Source organism: Nyctereutes procyonoides, unplaced genomic scaffold (genome assembly GCF_905146905.1).
Source record: "Nyctereutes procyonoides isolate TBG_1078 unplaced genomic scaffold, NYPRO_anot_genome, whole genome shotgun sequence".
In the NCBI taxonomy this organism is placed as follows: Eukaryota; Metazoa; Chordata; class Mammalia; order Carnivora; family Canidae; genus Nyctereutes; species Nyctereutes procyonoides.
This window is the reverse complement of record NW_026575125.1, coordinates 65,035,727-65,054,274: the sequence shown is the minus strand read 5'-3', so window position 1 is coordinate 65,054,274 and position 18,548 is coordinate 65,035,727. Positions and strand designations below refer to the sequence as shown.

Below are 18,548 nucleotides of genomic sequence, written 5' to 3'. Positions count from 1 at the left end.
AATGACTTTAAAAGTTGTTTAACCTCCCTGTGCTCCAGTTTCTGTATAAAGTGGGACATGACAGTAAGTACCTCATTTGGTTATTATGATTATTAACAGATAAAGCAGGTAGAACCATTTGTTACACTAAGTAGCAGCTCAATACATGTTAGCTAGTTGCAATTAATGTAATTGGATATTTTGGAATCCCATGGAGGAGATATATCCTGAAGATCCATCTGTGCCCAAGCTAAGGAGTTTGGACTGTAATCAGTGGTGGTTTTAAGTGGATATATAACAAGATTAGATTTGCTACTTTAAGTTATTAATTCTGGCACTGATTTTAGAAGAAGCACTTTGATGATAAGAGATTATTTTACCTCCTAAATCAAAGGTTGTGAATCTTTGGTTTTGTCTTCACACTGTTTACATGCACAGAATACTTCTATTGTCTTTCCATCCATTCAGCCATCCATGCAACAAGTATTAGCTGTTTTTGTGTCCCAGACACTAAGAATATAGCCGAGAACAAGACAATCATGGTCTTTGTTTGTATGGAGCTCAGAATCCACTGGGGGACATTAAAGAAAAAATAAGTGAATGAGATAATTACACATTGAAATCTTTCACTCTGCAGATCTAGCTCTGCCTCTCCCTGTGTAAAATGCTTCAGTGTCTTTATATCACTTCTGAATAAACTTGTAAGACCCTTTTATATGACATGTGAGGCTGTAGGATCTGGCCTCTGCCTGCCTCTCTAAGCTCATCTCTCTTCCCTCCCTGCTTCCATTTTATTGTTATTTAACACTAAACTGTATGTGGTTTCCTGTACTTTCTTATTTGCCTATGTACTCCTTAAAATGCTGCCCTTCTGCCTGAAATGTTCTTATTTGCTTGCTTAGCTAGTTTTCATCCTTTAAAAGCAGGTAATGTTAACACTTTTCTCTGAGGAGTATTCCCTGATATTCCACCTTTGCCTCCTAAACTTAGATATCTTCCTTTAGTAATCTCATGATGTCCTGTCCTTATTTCTTAACCCTGGACTTGGGCATTGTCTTATAATTGCCTGTGTCTGAATCTTCATTACATTGGGAGCTCCTTAAGGTTAAGATATTTTTATTCTTAAATCTTAAAACAGTTTTTTTTATTTAAATTTATCTTTTATTGGTGTTCAATTTGCCAACATATAGAATAACACTCAGTGCTCATCCCGTCAAGTGTCCACCTCAGTGCCCATCACCCACTCACCCCCACCCACCTCCCCTTCCACCACCCCTAGTTCGTTTCCCAGAGGTAGGAATCTTTCATGTTCTGTCTCCCTTTTTGATATTTCCCACTCATTTTTTCTCCTTTCCCCTTTATTCCCTTTCACTATTTTTTATATTCCCCAAATGAGTGAGAACATACACTGTTTGTCCTTCTCCGATTGACTTACTTCACTCAGCATAATACCCTCCAGTTCCATCCATGTCGAAGCAAATGGTGGGTATTTGTCATTTCTAATGGCTGAGTAATATTCCATTGTATACATAAACAGTGCTTGGCACATGATTGTTATGCCATCATTTACCTTTAGACAAATGAGCTACTGACTTGCTAGCAGTCCATTATCTTATTAAACACAAGTATAAGGCAGTAGAGATGAAGAGAAGAAGCTAGCTTCAAGAGATCTTTATAAAGGGGGATCAAAATTGAGTAGATGAGATACGGAAAGAAAGTTTCTAAGCTAGGGAAGCTAACTGCTGGGCATGTCATTACATGAGATAGATACTCCAAGAAGGGAAACAGGTGAGGAGTCATGATGAACTCAGTTTGGGGTATGCTATGTTTAAGAAGGGTTTGGAGTCTATCCAGAAAGGAATAGATAAGACACAGTTAAAAATATGGATACAGAGCATGGTATCATGCTCTGATACATGGTATACATACATGGTATCTGTATGTATACAGAGCATGGTCAGAACAGAGAACCATAGATTTGGGGTTATCTATCTGTTCATGGTATTTCAAACTACTGGAGTGATTTTTACCCAAGAAAAATGAATGATAAGCATCTTGGAATGGTTTTATTGAAGAGGTAACATTTGAAATAATGTGTTTTAGAAAGCATGGAAGGGCATAATGAATAGAATTATTTTGTTTCCTTCAATGATTGGGGATCTTCTAACTTTCTTAATGTGTTTTTTATTTTTATTATTTCATGTGATTTCTGCATTTCTTATCATACAGTTAGTTGGGATATTCTGAAGATCATAGAGATTAGATACCTCTTATAATGTTATAGTTCTCTTCTGGGTTGAATTCCAGATAGAGTTTACATCTTGCTGAGTGCTTTCTTCCTTATCATTTTGCTTTGTCACTGAACCAAGAATTGAAGAACTGTTGTGATTTGTTGATTTAGAAAACTCAGCTCTAGAAATGTCCTGTCTGGCCTCAGTGAGTCTTATGATCAGCCTCGTCCTTGTGTCTGTATAATTGAGAACTCCTATCATGTTCCTTCTCAGTTTAATATTTATGAGGCTCAGCAAGGCCCTCAAATCCAGAATGCTGTTAATATTTAATGGCTTCCTCAGGTTTATGTAGAAGGGTGTTTTAATGTGTCTGGCAGTACTCTTTCATTTTGCTGTTTTCCATTATTTAAATGCCATCAAATTTTTTATATTAATCTTTATAATACGCAGTCTAAGTTTAGGTCCCAAATCAATCTGCTTTTCTTCATTGTTCTCCTAATTAGGCCTAATATATGACAGTAAGGCAAATATCTTAGGGGAAAACAAATCTTTACTCCTTACTTAAACATGCTTTGGTTTGAACAGCCTTGCTCAGACCTAGAGCCTTAGTACATCTGAGTGAGACTATCAGATGAGTTGTATTACCATCATCTACCAGATTGGGCATATGTGATCATCACATCAATTTTTGCAGAAATCACCTTTTTTTTTTTTTTTTGGTAGCAATAGCTCTTGACTTTACCTAGCACAGACTAAAACTACAACAATAGCTGTGGCATGCTCAACAGTGATTCTTTCCTGGGACTTGGGAGTTTATCAGAATCTCCAGGGGTACTTATAATTTGAAAAAGTCCCCCAGGTGTGATTCTGATTTGCTCCCTCTTCCTCTTTCTCTGAGAATCACTGTTTCATCACTGTTTCATTTCTAGATGAAATAGAAATAGGCACATTTATTAGTATATTGACGTTGCATAATTGAACTCCCTAATCCCCATGCACCCATACTTCCTTTTTGAGTGGTACCAGTAGTTCTTTCTAATATCAATAACCTCTGAACCCAATTTCTACCTGTCATCAGGTGTAGCTACCACCAAAGCAGCCCTGTTAGTGTTTAGAAGCCTGTAAAACAAGGAGTTCTCCACTAGCTTGAGGGCTAGTTGAATGGTGTGGTTTATTTAAATGGGAGTCCTTTGCAAAGACTTAGACTAGAGTCCAGGATGTATACTACCACCACTCCCTCACCCCCACCAATTTTATTCCAACATTTTACTATGAAAAGTTTCAAACCTACACCAATTTGGAGAGAATTTCAGGATGAATATTTATATATCTACAACCTAGATTCTATAATTAATATCTTAATATATTGTTTAATCATGTATCTACCCAAATATTCATTCCTCTATCCATCCATTCACCTTTTTTAAGGATTTCATGATAAATTCCAGATATCAGTACAATTTCCCCTAAACACTTTGGCATACCTTTCACTAGTAAGAGTTTAATATTTATTTATAGTCTTTTCTTTTGATGTAAAATTTACATACAGTGAAGTGCCCAAATCTTAAGTGCTCAGTAGCTTGAGTTTTGATAAATGATAAATCTGAATATCTCAAATCCCTATCAAGATATAGATTATAACACCCTTTTTTTTCTGCCCAGATTATTCCCTCTTGACTTCTATAGTTTCTGACTTAAAGGTAAGAAAAAGGCTTGTCAGTGTTCCAGGACAAATAGGGTTCAGTTTAATGATGGATCAGCAGATTTCTGCATTGCCTAAAGTACCTTGTATTTTAAAATATATGTGAATATATTAAAACAAGATACTGAGTAAGTAATTTTTCAGTTTTTAAGTAATTATTTCGGAAAATACTATATCTAGGTATAAATACCTTATATGTATTTAGCTAAGTATTTTAAAAGGCAAAAGCTCTAGTTTAATGAAATGTGAAGACATATGCATAGAAACAACTGGGGAAGAGAAAGGAATTGGAGATGAGATGAGAAAAAAATCACATAAATAATAGTGTAATATAACATATTAATACGTAGTTAATTGGTTAAAATATATATTATGTATATCTAGCATCATGACATATCACTGTCTTGACAGCAGTGGCATGTAATTTATTCAAGAATATCAACATATCATAATCTGCCCTTAGGAAATACACATTCAGTTCTTCTCACTGTTGGTCTTGGGTGTTCATCATTTTATTTTTAAGCCTTTATGCCTGGTAACCATCTCTTATTTGGCTTATTTTTAGAGTGATGTAGCGTATTTTAATTTATATAAGTGTATTTAAAATACGCTATAAGTTTGAAATTATTTGCTCACATTTTTTGAATAACATACAAATGTATTTCTAATAAAATAATTCTGATCCCAAAAGGAGAAGCAGTGACAAAAGTAAATTGTGATATTTTCATAATAAAAAGATATGACAAACATGCAGGCATTTGCATGTCATTCCTGAAATATTGCATACTGGCTTTGTCAGTACTGGTAAGTCCATTTCAAGGATGTTGCCCTTAGTCCATTAGTTTGGATAATGAGCCCTATAAAGTACATTTATAACTTTGGCACTGTAAGAAGATGGATTCTAATTTTCATCCTTTTATCTAGACACATTGAAAGAAGGTCAATGGAGGATTCTATATGATTCATTGTCCCAACACATACCATATGACAGAGACCTGATAATGTTCCTGCATAACTGTTTTCCTTATTTAGGAATAGCACTTGAAAGAAATCTTTTTGTGTTCGTCCTTTGAAGTAGAAACGTATTAAGAGAAGCTTTATCCCTCTTTTTTTGTTTAAGACATTATCACATGCGTGACCAGATAGCTGTTCTTAAACAAAAGAGAAAATAACACTTAACAAAAATAATCATTTTCTTAGATCTTTTAAGGGGGAAAAAACCCATTTTCTAAACAAAAGAAAAGTTTCTGCCTTCCAAAACATTAGAAAGCTTATGCTTATACTATAATAGTTGTACTACCATTATTCTTATTAATGGCATTGAAAATAAATATTTATTTATTTTTTTTTTAAATTTTGTTTCTTTTTTTTTTAATTTTTTTTTATTTATTTATGATAGTCACACAGAGAGAGAGAGAGAGAGGCAGAGACATAGGCAGAGGGAGAAGCAGGCTCCATGCACTGGGAGCCCGACGTGGGATTCGATCCCGGGTCTCCAGGATCGCGCCCTGGGCCAAAGGCAGGCGCCAAACCGCTGCGCCACCCAGGGATCCCGAAAATAAATATTTAAATTCTATTCCATGCTTATAGTTTAAAGACTTCAACATAGCAACAAGAAGATATATTCTGTAATTTAGTGTCAATTTTATGTCAAAATGTGAAATTGTATACTGTTTTTAATTTTGTCTTCCAAGAAATTGGTTTTAGATTCAAAATTGTAGGTGATTAGTGTTCAATGGTGTAATCATTAATGAGAACTTTTTTGCTATGTTTATCTTCTTTGTAGATGTAAAGCAATCATAGATCAGTTTGGTCAGAGAATAATCTCTAAGCATTTCCTTGTGGAGGACAGTTACTTTTCTGAGAACACATGCTCACATGTACAATACCGGTAAGGCACCCCTCCACCCACTGTCCAAGGGAAGGTGAAACATTGGAAAATTTACCTGTGTAATTATATTGACACTTCTGTGTAACTGTGTTCTTAAAGTTAGATGCAAATATGTATCAAACCAAAGATGTATCCAATATATCCACTGAGTCTGATTGTAGGGGAGTCCAGTCTAAGTTTGACTCATTAGTATCAGCTGGGGTTTGTCTGAAGGTCACATACCCTTCTTTCTTTTTTTTTAAGACTTTATTTATTTGAGAGAGAGAGAGAGAGAGAGAGAGAGACCGACCACAAGCGAGGGGAGGGGCAGGGGGAGAGGGAGAAGCACACTCGCCACTGAGCAGGAAGCCCCATGTGGGATTATGACCTGAGCTAAAGGCAACTTAACTGCCTGAGCCGTCCAGGTGCCCCTACATATCCTCCCTTCAATGAGCCAAGAAAAGGTTAAGGAAGAGCTTAACTTGATTTGAGGAGGCAACACTTTTATCATGACTTAAATCTTTGAAATATGCCTTCTGGTAGTTCTATAACTATAAATGTAGGTTTATAACTATATGAAAATTATTTATATAACTGTAAATGGAATCTGAATCACAGATTAACTGTTTTGTGCATTACAGGCAGATCTCCAGGTCAGTTCTGATTACAGATAGATCTGTACTAAAAACGGATTCAGATCAACAGGTAATTTTAGTCCTGTACTTTTTAATAAATGTTGCTAACTTAATCTACATGGTACTATGTATAAATTAATATTGGTGAAATAAAATATATTAAGTCATATGTGCTAATGTATTTAATGCATTTTTAAAAAAATACATAATGGCAATTTTGCAATAACCTTGGTTTCTTGAAGATTTCCTTCTAGCAGAACAAATAATTATATCTTATGTAACAGATTTATTCTATGGAAATTGGACTAAGTCCTAGTTTTTGACAGCTGTTCTATAAAATTGAAAATACATTGTTATGGGAAGAAAAAGAGTATCCCCAGAGAATACATTTAAAACTCGAGGAGGAAAAGGCCTTATGGTAACCAGCCCTAGCACAGTAGTGGTAAGGTAACCATTAGGCCTGGTGTGAATGAGTACCAGCACACATTTCTGGTTCTAATTTTTCCTCATCATCGTTGTTCCTTTCAGTACCTTCTTCCTTCTCCTCACTGCCAATTCTGTAGGAATGTCTTTATGTTATGGTTTTTTCCTCAGTCTGAACTCCTAAATTCCAAAAGTATGCCCCCCTTCTCCTGATCATATTATGCCATGACTGATAAAATCAGTTTACTTGGTATGACTGTCAGACCTTTTCTGTATGCTAAAAATAGATTCCACAAATTCCTTAAGTTAGAAGCTTTCTGATACATAGAATAAATGTTTGCTATGCATATGAGCATAAATACTTTTAGTCATTCAGTAAACAATGAGTGTCTTCTACATGTCATCCAGTGTACTAAGATCTGAAGACAGTGTTAACCATGATAGCATCTCTGTCCTCATAGCTTGGAAGATACAGATATATAGAGAGAAATAGCAGCTAGAGTTAAGCATGTGTGGGCAAGTGTGAGCAAGGACTGGTACAGAGGCTTGTACAGGATTGTAGTGCTCATCACAGTGTCCTATAATTGCCAGTTAACTTGTCTTTATCTTCCAGTAAACTGTAAGCTTTGTGAGTATGTTAAAGAATGACAGGGAGGCAGAAAAGTAAAGAGAGAAAATAGAGACAATTCTGTAGAAGCTGAGCTGCGAAGAATAAGAAAGAGGAAGTGATTCCTGAAAAGAGATGTGGAAGTGAAGGGGGCTTTTCTTTAAAAGATTTGTGTATATTTCAGCTGATGCAGTGGAGCTAATAGAGAGGGAAAAAGAGGTTGCAGATACCGAGGAGAAAAGGAAGACAATTAATGCAGCAAGGTGCAGGTAAAGGCTTGGGGAGAGTGGGATTCAGAGAATAGGTAAAAAGCACTGCCCTTGAGATGCCTTGAAATAAAAGGGTGAATACAGGACTATTTGTAGGTCTGGGAGTTCCCATCTGATAGGATCCATTTGCTCTTTTTTTTTTTTTAAGATTTTAATTATTTATTTATTTTATTTGTTTTTTTTAATTTTTTTTATTTATGATAGAGAGAGAGAGAGAGAGAGAGAGAGAGGCAGGCAGAGGGAGAAGCAGGCTCCATGCACCGTGAGCCCGACGTGGGATTCGATCCCGGATCTCCAGGATCGCGCCCTGGGCCAAAGGCAGGTGCCAAACCGCTGCGTCACCCAGGGATCCCTAATTATTTATTTGAGAGAGCACAAGCTAGGGAGGGCAGAGGGAGAGTGAGAAGCAGACTCCCCACTGAGCAGGGGAGCATCAGAATGATGTGGAGCTCAATCCCAGGGCCCTGGGTTCACAACCTGAGCTGAAGGCAGACACTTGACCAACTGAGCCACCCTAGCACCCCTTATTTACTTTTTAAATTACAAAATGAGGTCATCCCCTGGGAATGGGGGTGTAAGAGTACTTAAAAGGCCAAAGCTCAAGGAAAGGTATACAGCAATAACTATGAGGAGTTGTGAAGTGAGCTATCTCATGGTCAGATGGCTGCACAGCTTTGATGGCCCAGTTGATTTTGGAGGTTATGGGTGTACAGTAGCATTAATCTGCCACTAGCTTTCAGCTCTTCCATTCTTTTACCCAGACCCACTCTGTTTATTGACCTGTTAAGAGACCTACAATTCCTTGTCCTCTCTTTTTCCTCCCAGTTTACCAGCTTCCTTCTGCCCTCTTCCTTTTCCATGTTTTGGACCCCTTGGTTAATGAACTTAACCATGAACCATCTTATGAACTACCCTTCCAATACCTTTAATTCCCATGTAGCCATGCTCTTCCACTGCACTCACAGAAGAAAATTCTGTCCCTGGATGAGGCTATAATCTACATCTGGATTACAGAGGAATACATGAGAAAACTACACAACCAGACAGACTGGCACTGCCACGGAGTCAGGGTTACCAACCTCATTCATCGGAATGCTACCTACCTACCACCAGGTAGGTGCCTACCTGGTGCCTCCGATAGCTCCCTGTCCCTTTCCCCTCAGTACCTAATCCATATCTTTACTATTCTACCCATCCTTCTCCCTCTTAGCTCTTCCACTTCACCCCCTGCTTCTTTGAGAAAAGCAAGGCCACCTACTAAGCGCAGTGGCCCTTGACCTCCTGCCCCACCACCCGCAACTAATGGACGTGTACAGAGACTAATGAGGGGGCTCCCCTCCCTGTCCAAGGCCAGCAGCCCCTTTCAGAAATGCTCTTCACACACACACACACACACACACACACACACACACACACCTACTCTGTATGGCTGTTCTGTCTTAAGGCTTTCCCTCACTACTGCCACCTTCCCCTCAACCTATACACATGTATTAGCATTTTCTGTTTCAAAAACAAACAAACAAAATACTCCTTTGACTTTGCCCCCATCTCTAATTGTATCCAATCTCTCTCCTGCTCTTGGTCAGAATTTTCAAGATAGTATCTGTACTTGCTGCCTCTAGCTCCTTACCTCTCATTCATTTCTAGGCCTGGCTTCTACCTTCACATTACTACCACCATTTTTCTTGCTAAGCTTATTAATAACTATATGATGGTTAGTACCAGAAGACATTTTTTGGCTTTTGTGTACTGGGTCTTTTCTGGTACATTTCACAATGTTATAATTTGATTATTCCCTGTTTTGACTTCCATGACACTGTGCTATCCTGATTCTCCTCATAACTCTGGACATTCCCTCTCTGCTTCTTTGGTGGGCTCTGTCCTCCTCTTAAATATTGGGTCTCCTCAGGGTTCTAACTTCAGCCCACATTATCTCTTGTTCTGTGCACATTTACTGCTTAACTCCATGTACTGTCATGGTTCTAACTGCATAAATGTTGATGACAGCCATTTTTATATCTCCCAGCAATGTTGGCCAAACTTCCTGATAGATGTGTATCCCAAAGGCCTCTCAAACTGAACATACTCAGAGCTGAATTCGCCATCTTCCCTCTCAAAACTATTCATCCAGCACTCCCTACCTTCATGAATGGTGCTGACTTTTTACTAACTAACGACTTTTTACTCCCATCTCTGTTATCCCGAGCCTCCAGGTCCTCTCATTGTACTTTCTAGAAGTTGCTACAATCTACTTTTCCTCTCAGTCTTTATTCTCGCTGCTCTGGTTTCAGGACTTATTATCTCTACCTTCTAACTTTTTGTTCTGCCCCACATCTTGTCTCCTTCAGATCCATCCTCCACAGAGCTATCAGAGCGATCAGTCTAAAATGTACATTTGGTATACTTTTCTTTGTTTCCTACATGGCTTTTTTCTTTTTAAATTTTTGAAGCATATATAATGAGACTTAAATGGAGGAAAAAATAGGTATAAGTCTAGATAAATTTTATGAAAGTGGCATTAGAGGATTGAGGGAATTGGCTTTTGATGACTTTTATTAATCTCTATGAGATTTAAGATCTTCTCAGAGTTCAGGACACAGAAATTACTGTGGTAGGGGGTTACTGATTGTACTTAAATTCTTAAAGATTAGACATGATGGTCGTAGGAAACAAAAGAAATAGAGGCATACCTCAGAGATATTGTGAGTCTAGTTCCAGATCACTGTAGTAAAGCAAATGTCACAATAAAGCAAGTCAAATGATTTTTTTTGGTTTCCCAGTGCATAAAAAGTTATGTTTACACTATGCTCTAGTCTATTAAGTGTGCAGTACAGCATTATGCCTAAAAAGTGTACTTACCTTAATTAAATATTTTATCACTTAAACAATTCTAACCATCATCAGAGCTTTCACTAATTTGTTGGTGGAGGATCTTGCCTTAATGTTGGTATCAGTTGATCAGGGTGGTGGTGGTCAAAGATTTGGATAGCTGTGACAATTTCTTAAAATAAGACAACAATAACCTTTTTGTATCACTTGACTCTTCTTTCATGAATGGTTTCTCTGTAACATACAATACTGTTTGGTGGCATTTTACACACAGTAGAAATTATTTGAAAATTGGAGTCAATCCTACCACAATCTGTTTTGCTTTATCAACTAAGTTTATATCATATCTAAATCTTTTGTGATCATTTCCAATATCTTCATAGCATCTTTGTCTTAAGTAGATTCTGTCTCAAGAAATACTTTCTTTGCTCATCCATAAGAAGCAACTCCTCACTTTTTAAAGTTTTACCATTAGATTGCAGCCATTTAGTTCCTTCAAGCTTCACTTCCAGTTCTTGCTATTTCCACCACATCTACAGTTACTTCCTCCACTGAAGTCTTGAACCCCTCTAGGTCATTCATGAGGATTGGAATCAACTTCCTCCAAACTCCTGTTAATTTTGATATTTTGACCTCCTCCTATGAATCATGAATGTTCTCAATGGCATCTAGAATGGTGAATCCTTTCCAGAAAGTTTTCATGTTACTTTGCTCATATCCATCAGAGGAATCACTGTATATGGCAGGTATAGTTTTACAAAATGTATTTCTTAAATAATAAGACTTGAAAGTCCAAATTATTCCTGGATCCATAAAATGCAGAAAATATATTGTGTTAGCAGGCATGAAAAGAACATTAATCTTCTACATCTTCGTCAGAACTCTCGAGTGATCAGGTTCTTTGTCAATGAGCATTCGTAGTTTGAAAGGAATCTTTTTTCCTGAGCAGTAGGTCTCAGCACTGGGCTTAAAATACTCAGTGAACCATCTTGTGTTATTCAGGCTTTGTTGTTCCATGTACAGAGGACAGGGAGAGTAGATATAACATAATTCTTTAAAGGCACTAGGATTATTGTGATGGTAAATGAGCATTGGCTTCAACTTAAAGTCACCAGCTACGTTAGCCTTTAACAAGAGTCAGCCTGTATTTTGAAGCTTTATTTTTTATTATTATTATTATTATTTTTTATTTTGAAGCTTTAAAGCTAGGTCTTGACTACTCTCTAGCTATGAAAGTCCTAGATGCCATCTTCTTCCAATAGAAGACTGTTTGATCTGGAAAATTTGTACTTTAGTCTAGCTACCTTCATGAATTAACTTAGCTACATTTTCTGTATAACTTGCTACAGCTTCTATATCAGTATTTGCACTTCTGTTATGGAGATGACTTATTTCTTTAAACCTCATGAACCAACCTTGGCAAAGCTTCACTTTTCTGTAACTTTTCTTGCCTCTCTGAGCCTTCATAGAATTAAAGAGTTAGGGTCTTGACTTGAATTAGACTTTGGCTTAGAGAATGTTTTAGCTGTTTTGATTGAGACCACTGAAACTTTCTCCATATCAGCAATATGGCTGTTTCCCTTTCTTATCATTCTTATAATCATTAGGGTAGCACTTCTTAATTTACTTCAAGAACTTTTCCTCTGCATTTACAACGTAGCTAACTGTTTGGCACAAGAGGCCTAGTTTTTGGTCTTTCTCAGATTTCAATGTGCCTTCCTCACTAAGATAGATTATTTCTAGCTTTTGATTTAAAATGAGAGATGTGCGACTCTTCCTTTTACTTGAACACTTAAAGGCCATTATAGGGTTATTAATTTGCCTAATTTCAATATCATGGTGTCTCAGAGAATAGGGAGGACCAAGGAGAGGATAGAGACTAGGGAATGGTTGGTTGGTGGAACAGTCAGAACACACAAAACATGTATCAATTAAATTTACTTTTCTATATGGACATAGTTCATTGAGCCCCTAAAAAATTACAGTAGTAACATCAAAGATCACCATAATAAATATAGTAATGAAAATGTTAGAAATACTGTGAGAATTAACAAAATGTGACATAGAGACATGAAGTAAGTAAGCAAAATGCTGTTGGAAAAAACCAGTAGACTTGCTCGATGCAAGGTTGGCACAAACCTTCAATTTGTAAAAATAAATAAATAATTAAAAATGTAGTGTTGGCAAAGTGTAGTAATGTGAAATGCAATAAAATATGGTATGCCTGAACTTAAATGTTGGTGCAGTCCCTAAAATACCTTTCCAGCTATACACGTTTTTAGTCATAATCGTGATTATCGTACAACATTAGATGTATGTTTTAGTGGCTCTTCTCTCTTTACAGCATTTTGTATTATGGACAGCTAGTAGCAAAAGGCAGTTAAGAGAAATATGAAGAACACAGTTTTTGAGACCTCTTAAGCCCAAAAATACACTTATGAGTAATATAATAGTAGAATAATTAGGGTTATTAAAAGAATTTCTGTTTTGAGAACTTGTAGGCATTTCCTGTGTGGGCTCTCAATGTGACATCACCAGTCAAAACCTAGGCATTTAGTGCTCACAGATAAAACTGTAAATAGGGCTTTACACTTTGAAAAGTATTTTATATATGAGAGGATATAGTTTCTTCAGATTGAAGATTAAATTGAGAATTCATTTGAAACTTTTGGTTTTACACAGAAACATTGACCCAATGGTCATTTATTATTTTTTTCATAAATTAATTTTTATTGGTGTTCAATTTACCAACATACAGAATAACACCCAGTGCTCATCCCGTCAAGTGTCCCCCTCAGTGCCCGTCACCCATTCACCCCCACCCCCCGCCCTCCTCCCCCCGCACCACCCCTAGTTCATTTCCCAGAGTTAGAAGTCTTTATGTTCTGTCTCCCTTTCTGATATTTCCCACACATTTCTTCTCCCTTCCCTTATATTCCCTTTCACTATTATTCATATTCCCCAAATGAATGAGAACATACCCTGTTTGTCCTTCTCCGATTGACTTACTTCACTCAGCATAATACCCTCCAGTTCCAACCACGTTGAAGCAAATGGTGGGTATTTGTCGTTTCTAATGGCTGAGTAATATTCCATTGTATACATAAACCACATCTTCTTTATCCATTCATCTTTCGATGGGCACCGAGGCTCCTTCCACAGTTTGGCTATTGTGGACGTGGCTGCTAGAAACGTCTGGGTGCAGGTGTTTCGGCGATTCATTGCATCTGAATCTTTGGGGTAAATCCCTAACAGTGCAATTGCTGGGTCGTAGGGCAGGTCTATTTTTAACTCTTTGAGGAACCTCCACACAGTTTTCCAGAGTGGCTGCACCAGTTCACATTCCCACCAACAGTGTAAGAGGGTTCCATTTTCTCCGCATCCTCTCCAACATTTGTTGTTTCCTGCCTTGTTAATTTTCCCCATTCTAACTGCTATGAGGTGGTATCTCACATTGTGGTTTTGATTTGTATTTCCCTGATGGCAAGTGATGCGGAGCATTTTCTCATGTGCATGTTGGCCATGTCTATGTCTTCCTCTGTGAGATTTCTCTTCATGTCTTTTGCCCATTTCATGATTGGATTGTTTCTTTGGTGTTGAGTTTAAGAAGTTCTTTATAGATCTTGGAAACTAGCCCTTTATCTGATACGTCATTTGCAAATATCTTCTCCCATTCTGTAGGTTGCCTTTTAGTTTTGTTGACTGTATCCTTTGCTGTGCAAAAGCTTCTTATCTTGATGAAGTCCTAATAGTTCATTTTTGCTTTTGTTTCTTTTGCTTTCGTGGATGTATCTTGCAAGAAGTTACTGTGGCCAAGTTCAAAAAGGGTGTTGCCTGTGTTCTCCTCTAGGATTTTGATGGAATCTTGTCTCACATTTAGATCTTTCATCCATTTTGAGTTTATCTTTGTGTATGGTGCAAGAGAGTGGTCTAGTTTCATTCTTCTGCATGTGGATGTCCAATTTTCCCAGCACCATTTATTGAAAAGACTGTCTTCCAGTGGATCGTCTTTCCTCCTTTATTGAATATTAGTTGACCATAAAGTTCAGGGTCCACTTCTGGGTTCTCTATTCTGTTCCATTGATCTATGTGTCTGTTTTTGTGCCGGTACCACACTGTCTTAATGACCACAGCTTTGTAGTACAACCTGAAATCTGGCATTGTGATGCCCCCAGCTATGGTTTTCTTTTTTAAAATTCCCCTGGCTATTCGGGGTCTTTTCTGATTCCACACAAATCTTAAAATAATTTGTTCTAAGTCTCTGAAGAAAGTCCATGGTATTTTGATAGGGATTGCATTAAACGTGTAAATTGCCCTGGGTAACATTGACATTTTCACAATATTAATTCTGCCAATCCAGGAGCATGGAATATTTTTCCATCTCTTTATGTCATCCTCAATTTCTTTCAGAAGTGTTCTATAGTTTTTAGGGTATAGATCCTTTACCTCTTTGGTTAGGTTTATTCCTAGGTATCTTATGCTTTTGGGTGCAATTGTAAATGGGATTGACTCCTTAATTTCTCTTTCTTCAGTCTCATTGTTAGTGTATAGGAATGCCATTGACTTCTGGGCATTGATTTTGTATCCTGCCACGCTACCAAATTGCTGTATGAGTTCTAGCAATCTTGGGGTGGAGGCTTTTGGGTTTTCTATGTAGAGTATCATGTCATCGGCGAAGAGGGAGAGTTTGACTTTTTCTTTGCCAATTTGAATGCCTTTAATGTCTTTTTGTTGTCTGATTTCTGAGGCTAGGACTTCCAATACTATGTTGAATAGCAGTGGGGAGAGTGGACATCCCTGTCTTGTTCCTGATCTTAGGGGAAAGGCTCCCAGTGTTTCCCCATTGAAAATGATATTTGCTGTGGGCTTTTCGTAGATGGCTTTTAAGATGTCGAGGAAAGTTCCCTCTATCCCTACACTCTGAAGAGTTTTGATCAGGAATGGATGCTGTATTTTGTCAAATGCTTTCTCTGCATCTAATGAGAGGATCATATGGTTCTTGGTTTTTCTCTTGCTGATATGATGAATCACATTGATTGTTTTACGAGTGTTGAACCAGCCTTGTGTCCCGGGGATAAATCCTACTTGGTCATGGTGAATAATTTTCTTAATGTGTTGTTGGATCCTATTGGCTAGTATCTTGTTGAGAATTTTTCCATCCATGTTCATTAGGGATATTGGTCTGTAATTCTCCTTTTTGGTGGGGTCTTTGTCTGGTTTTGGAATTAAGGTGATGCTGGCCTCATAGAATGAATTTGGAAGTACTCCATCTCTTTCTATCTTTCCAAACAGCTTTAGTAGAATAGGTATGGTTTCTTCTTTAAACGTTTGATAGAATTCCCCTGGGAAGCCATCTGGCCCTGGACTCTTGTGTCTTGGGAGGTTTTTGATGACTGCTTCAATTTCCTCCCTGGATATTGACCTGTTCAGGTTTTCTATTTCTTCCTGCTCCAGTTTTGGTAGTTTGTGGCTTTCCAGGAATGCGTCCATTTCTTCTAGATTGCCTAATTTATTGGCGTAGAGCTGTTCATAATATGTTTTTAAAATCGTTTGTATTTCCTTGGTGTTGGTAGTGATCTCTCCTTTCTCATTCATGATTTTATTAATTTGAGTCTTCTCTCTCTTCTTTTTAATAAGGTTGGCTAATGGTTTATCTATCTTATTAATTCTTTCAAAGAACCAACTCCTGCTTCTATTGCTCTGTTCCACAGTTCTTCTGGTCTCAATTTCGTTGAATTCTGCTCGAATTTTAATTAATTCTCTTCTTCTGCTGGGGGTCGGGTCGATTTGCTGCTTCTTCTCTAGCTCCTTTATGTGTAAGGTTAGCTTTTGTATTTGAGTTCTTTTCAGTTTTTGAATGGATGCTTGTATTGCGATGTATTTCCCCCTCAGGACTACTTTTGTTGCATCCCAAAGATTTTGAACAGTTGTATCTTCATTCTCATTAGTTTCCATGACTCTTTTTAATTCTTCCTTAATTTCCTGGTTGACCCTTTTATCTTTTAGCAGGATGGTCCTTAACCTCCACATGTTTGAGGTCCTTCCAAACTTCTTCTTGTGATTGAGTTCTAATTTCAAGGCGTTATGGTCTGAGAATATGCAGGGGACGATCCCAATCTTTTGGTATCAGTTCAGACCCGATTTGTGACCCAGTATGTGGTCTATTCTGGAGAAAGTTCCATGTGCACTTGAGAAGAATGTGTATTCAGTTGAGTTTGGATGCAAAGTTCTGTAGATATCTGTGAAATCTATCTGGTCCAGTGTATGATTTAAAGCTCTCGTTTCTTTGGAGATGTTGTGCTTAGAAGACCTATCGAGGGTAGAAAGAGCTAGATTGAAGTCACCAAGTATAAGTGTATTATTTTCTAAGTATTTCTTCACTTTGGTTAATAATTCATTTAAGTATTTGGCAGCTCCCACATTCGGGGCATATATATTGAGGATTGTTAAGTCCTCTTGCTGGATAGATCCTTTAAGTATGATATAGTGTCCCTCTTCGTCTCTCACTACAGTCTTCGGGGTAAATTTTAGTTTATCTGATATAAGGATGGCTACCCCTGCTTTCTTTTGAGAGCCATTTGAATGGTAAATGGTTCTCCAACCTTTTATTTTCAGGGTGTAGGTGTCCTTCTGTCTAAAATGAGTCTCTTGTAGACAGCAAATAGATGGGTCCTGCTTTTTTATCCAGTCTGAAACCCTGTGCCTTTTGATGGGGTCATTAAGCCCGTTCACGTTCAGAGTTACTCTTGTCAGATATGAGTTTAGTGTCATCATGATATCTATTTAGTCGTTGTTTTTGTGGATTGTTCCACTGAACTTCTTCTTAAAGGGGAATTTTAAGAGTCCCCCTTAAAATTTCTTGCAGAGCTGGTTTGGAGGTCACACATTCTTTCAGTTCCTGCCTGTCTTGGAAGCTCTTTATCTCTCCTTCCATTTTGAATGAGAGCCTTGCTGGATAGAGTATTCTTGGTTGCATGTTCTTCTCATTTAGGACCGTGAATATATCCTGCCAGCCCTTTCTGGCCTGCCGCGTCTCTGTGGAGAGGTCTGCTGTTACCCTAATATTCCTCCCCATGAAAGTCAGGGACTTCTTGTCTCTTGCTGCTTTAAGGATCTTCTCTTTATCTTTGGAATTTGCAAGCTTCGCTATTAGATGTCGAGGTGTTGAACGGTTTTTATTGATTTTAGGGGGGGATCTCTCTATTTCCTGGATCTGAATGCCTGTTTCCCTTCCCAGATTGGGGAAGTTTTGAGCTAGGATTTGTTCAAATACATATTCTGGCCCTCTGTCCCTTTCGGCGCCCTCGGGAACCCCAATTAAATGTAGGTTTTTCTTCCTTAGGCTGTCATTTATTTCCCTTAATCTGTCTTCATGGTCTTTGATTTGTCTGTCTCTTTTTTCCTCAGTTTCCCTCTTTGCCATCAACTTGTCTTCTATGTCACTCACTCGTTCTTCCACCTCGTTAACCCTCATCGTTAGGACTTCTAGTTTGGATTTCATCTCATTCAATTGATTTTTAATTTCTGCCTGATTGGATCTAAATTCTGCAGTCATGAAGTCTCGTGAGTCCTTAATGCTTTTTTCTAGAGCCACCAGTAGCTGTATAATAGTGCTTCTGAATTGGCTTTCTGACATTGAATTGTAATCCAGATTTTGTAACTCTGTGGGAGAGAGGGCTGTTTCTGATTCTTTCTTTTGAGGTGAGGTTTTCCTTCTAGTCATTTTGCTCAGTGCAGAGTGGCCAAAAACAAGTTGTATTGGGAAAAGGAGAGAAAGAGAGAGAAGGAAAGAAAAGAGAAAGAGAAAAAAGAAAAAGAAAAAAAGGGAAGAAAAAGAGAAAGAAAAAGAAAGAAAGGTGATAAAAAGGGGGGGTGGGGGAAGCAATCAGAAATCAAAAAGAAAAGAAAGAAGAAAAAAAAAAAACACGGGGGAGTATCTTCTGAATCTGTAGACTTTAAGTCCCTTGACTTCCCCTGGAACTGGTCCTTCTAGCTGGTCTTCT

General features: G+C 37.7%; 1 protein-coding gene across 4 annotated transcripts in view; it reads left to right on the top strand.

Annotated features, from left to right (window-relative positions):
- CHM (CHM Rab escort protein) overlaps positions 1 to 18,548 on the top strand; it is a 274,974-nt gene that overhangs the window by 206,572 nt on the left and 49,854 nt on the right. For all 4 annotated transcript variants that reach the window (XM_055337921.1, XM_055337920.1, XM_055337918.1 and 1 more), the window contains 2 exons: positions 5,699 to 5,803; positions 6,424 to 6,487. In XM_055337921.1, the coding sequence (XP_055193896.1) occupies positions 5,699 to 5,803; positions 6,424 to 6,487 (169 nt within the window). The remainder of the gene's footprint in view (positions 1 to 5,698; positions 5,804 to 6,423; positions 6,488 to 18,548) is intronic.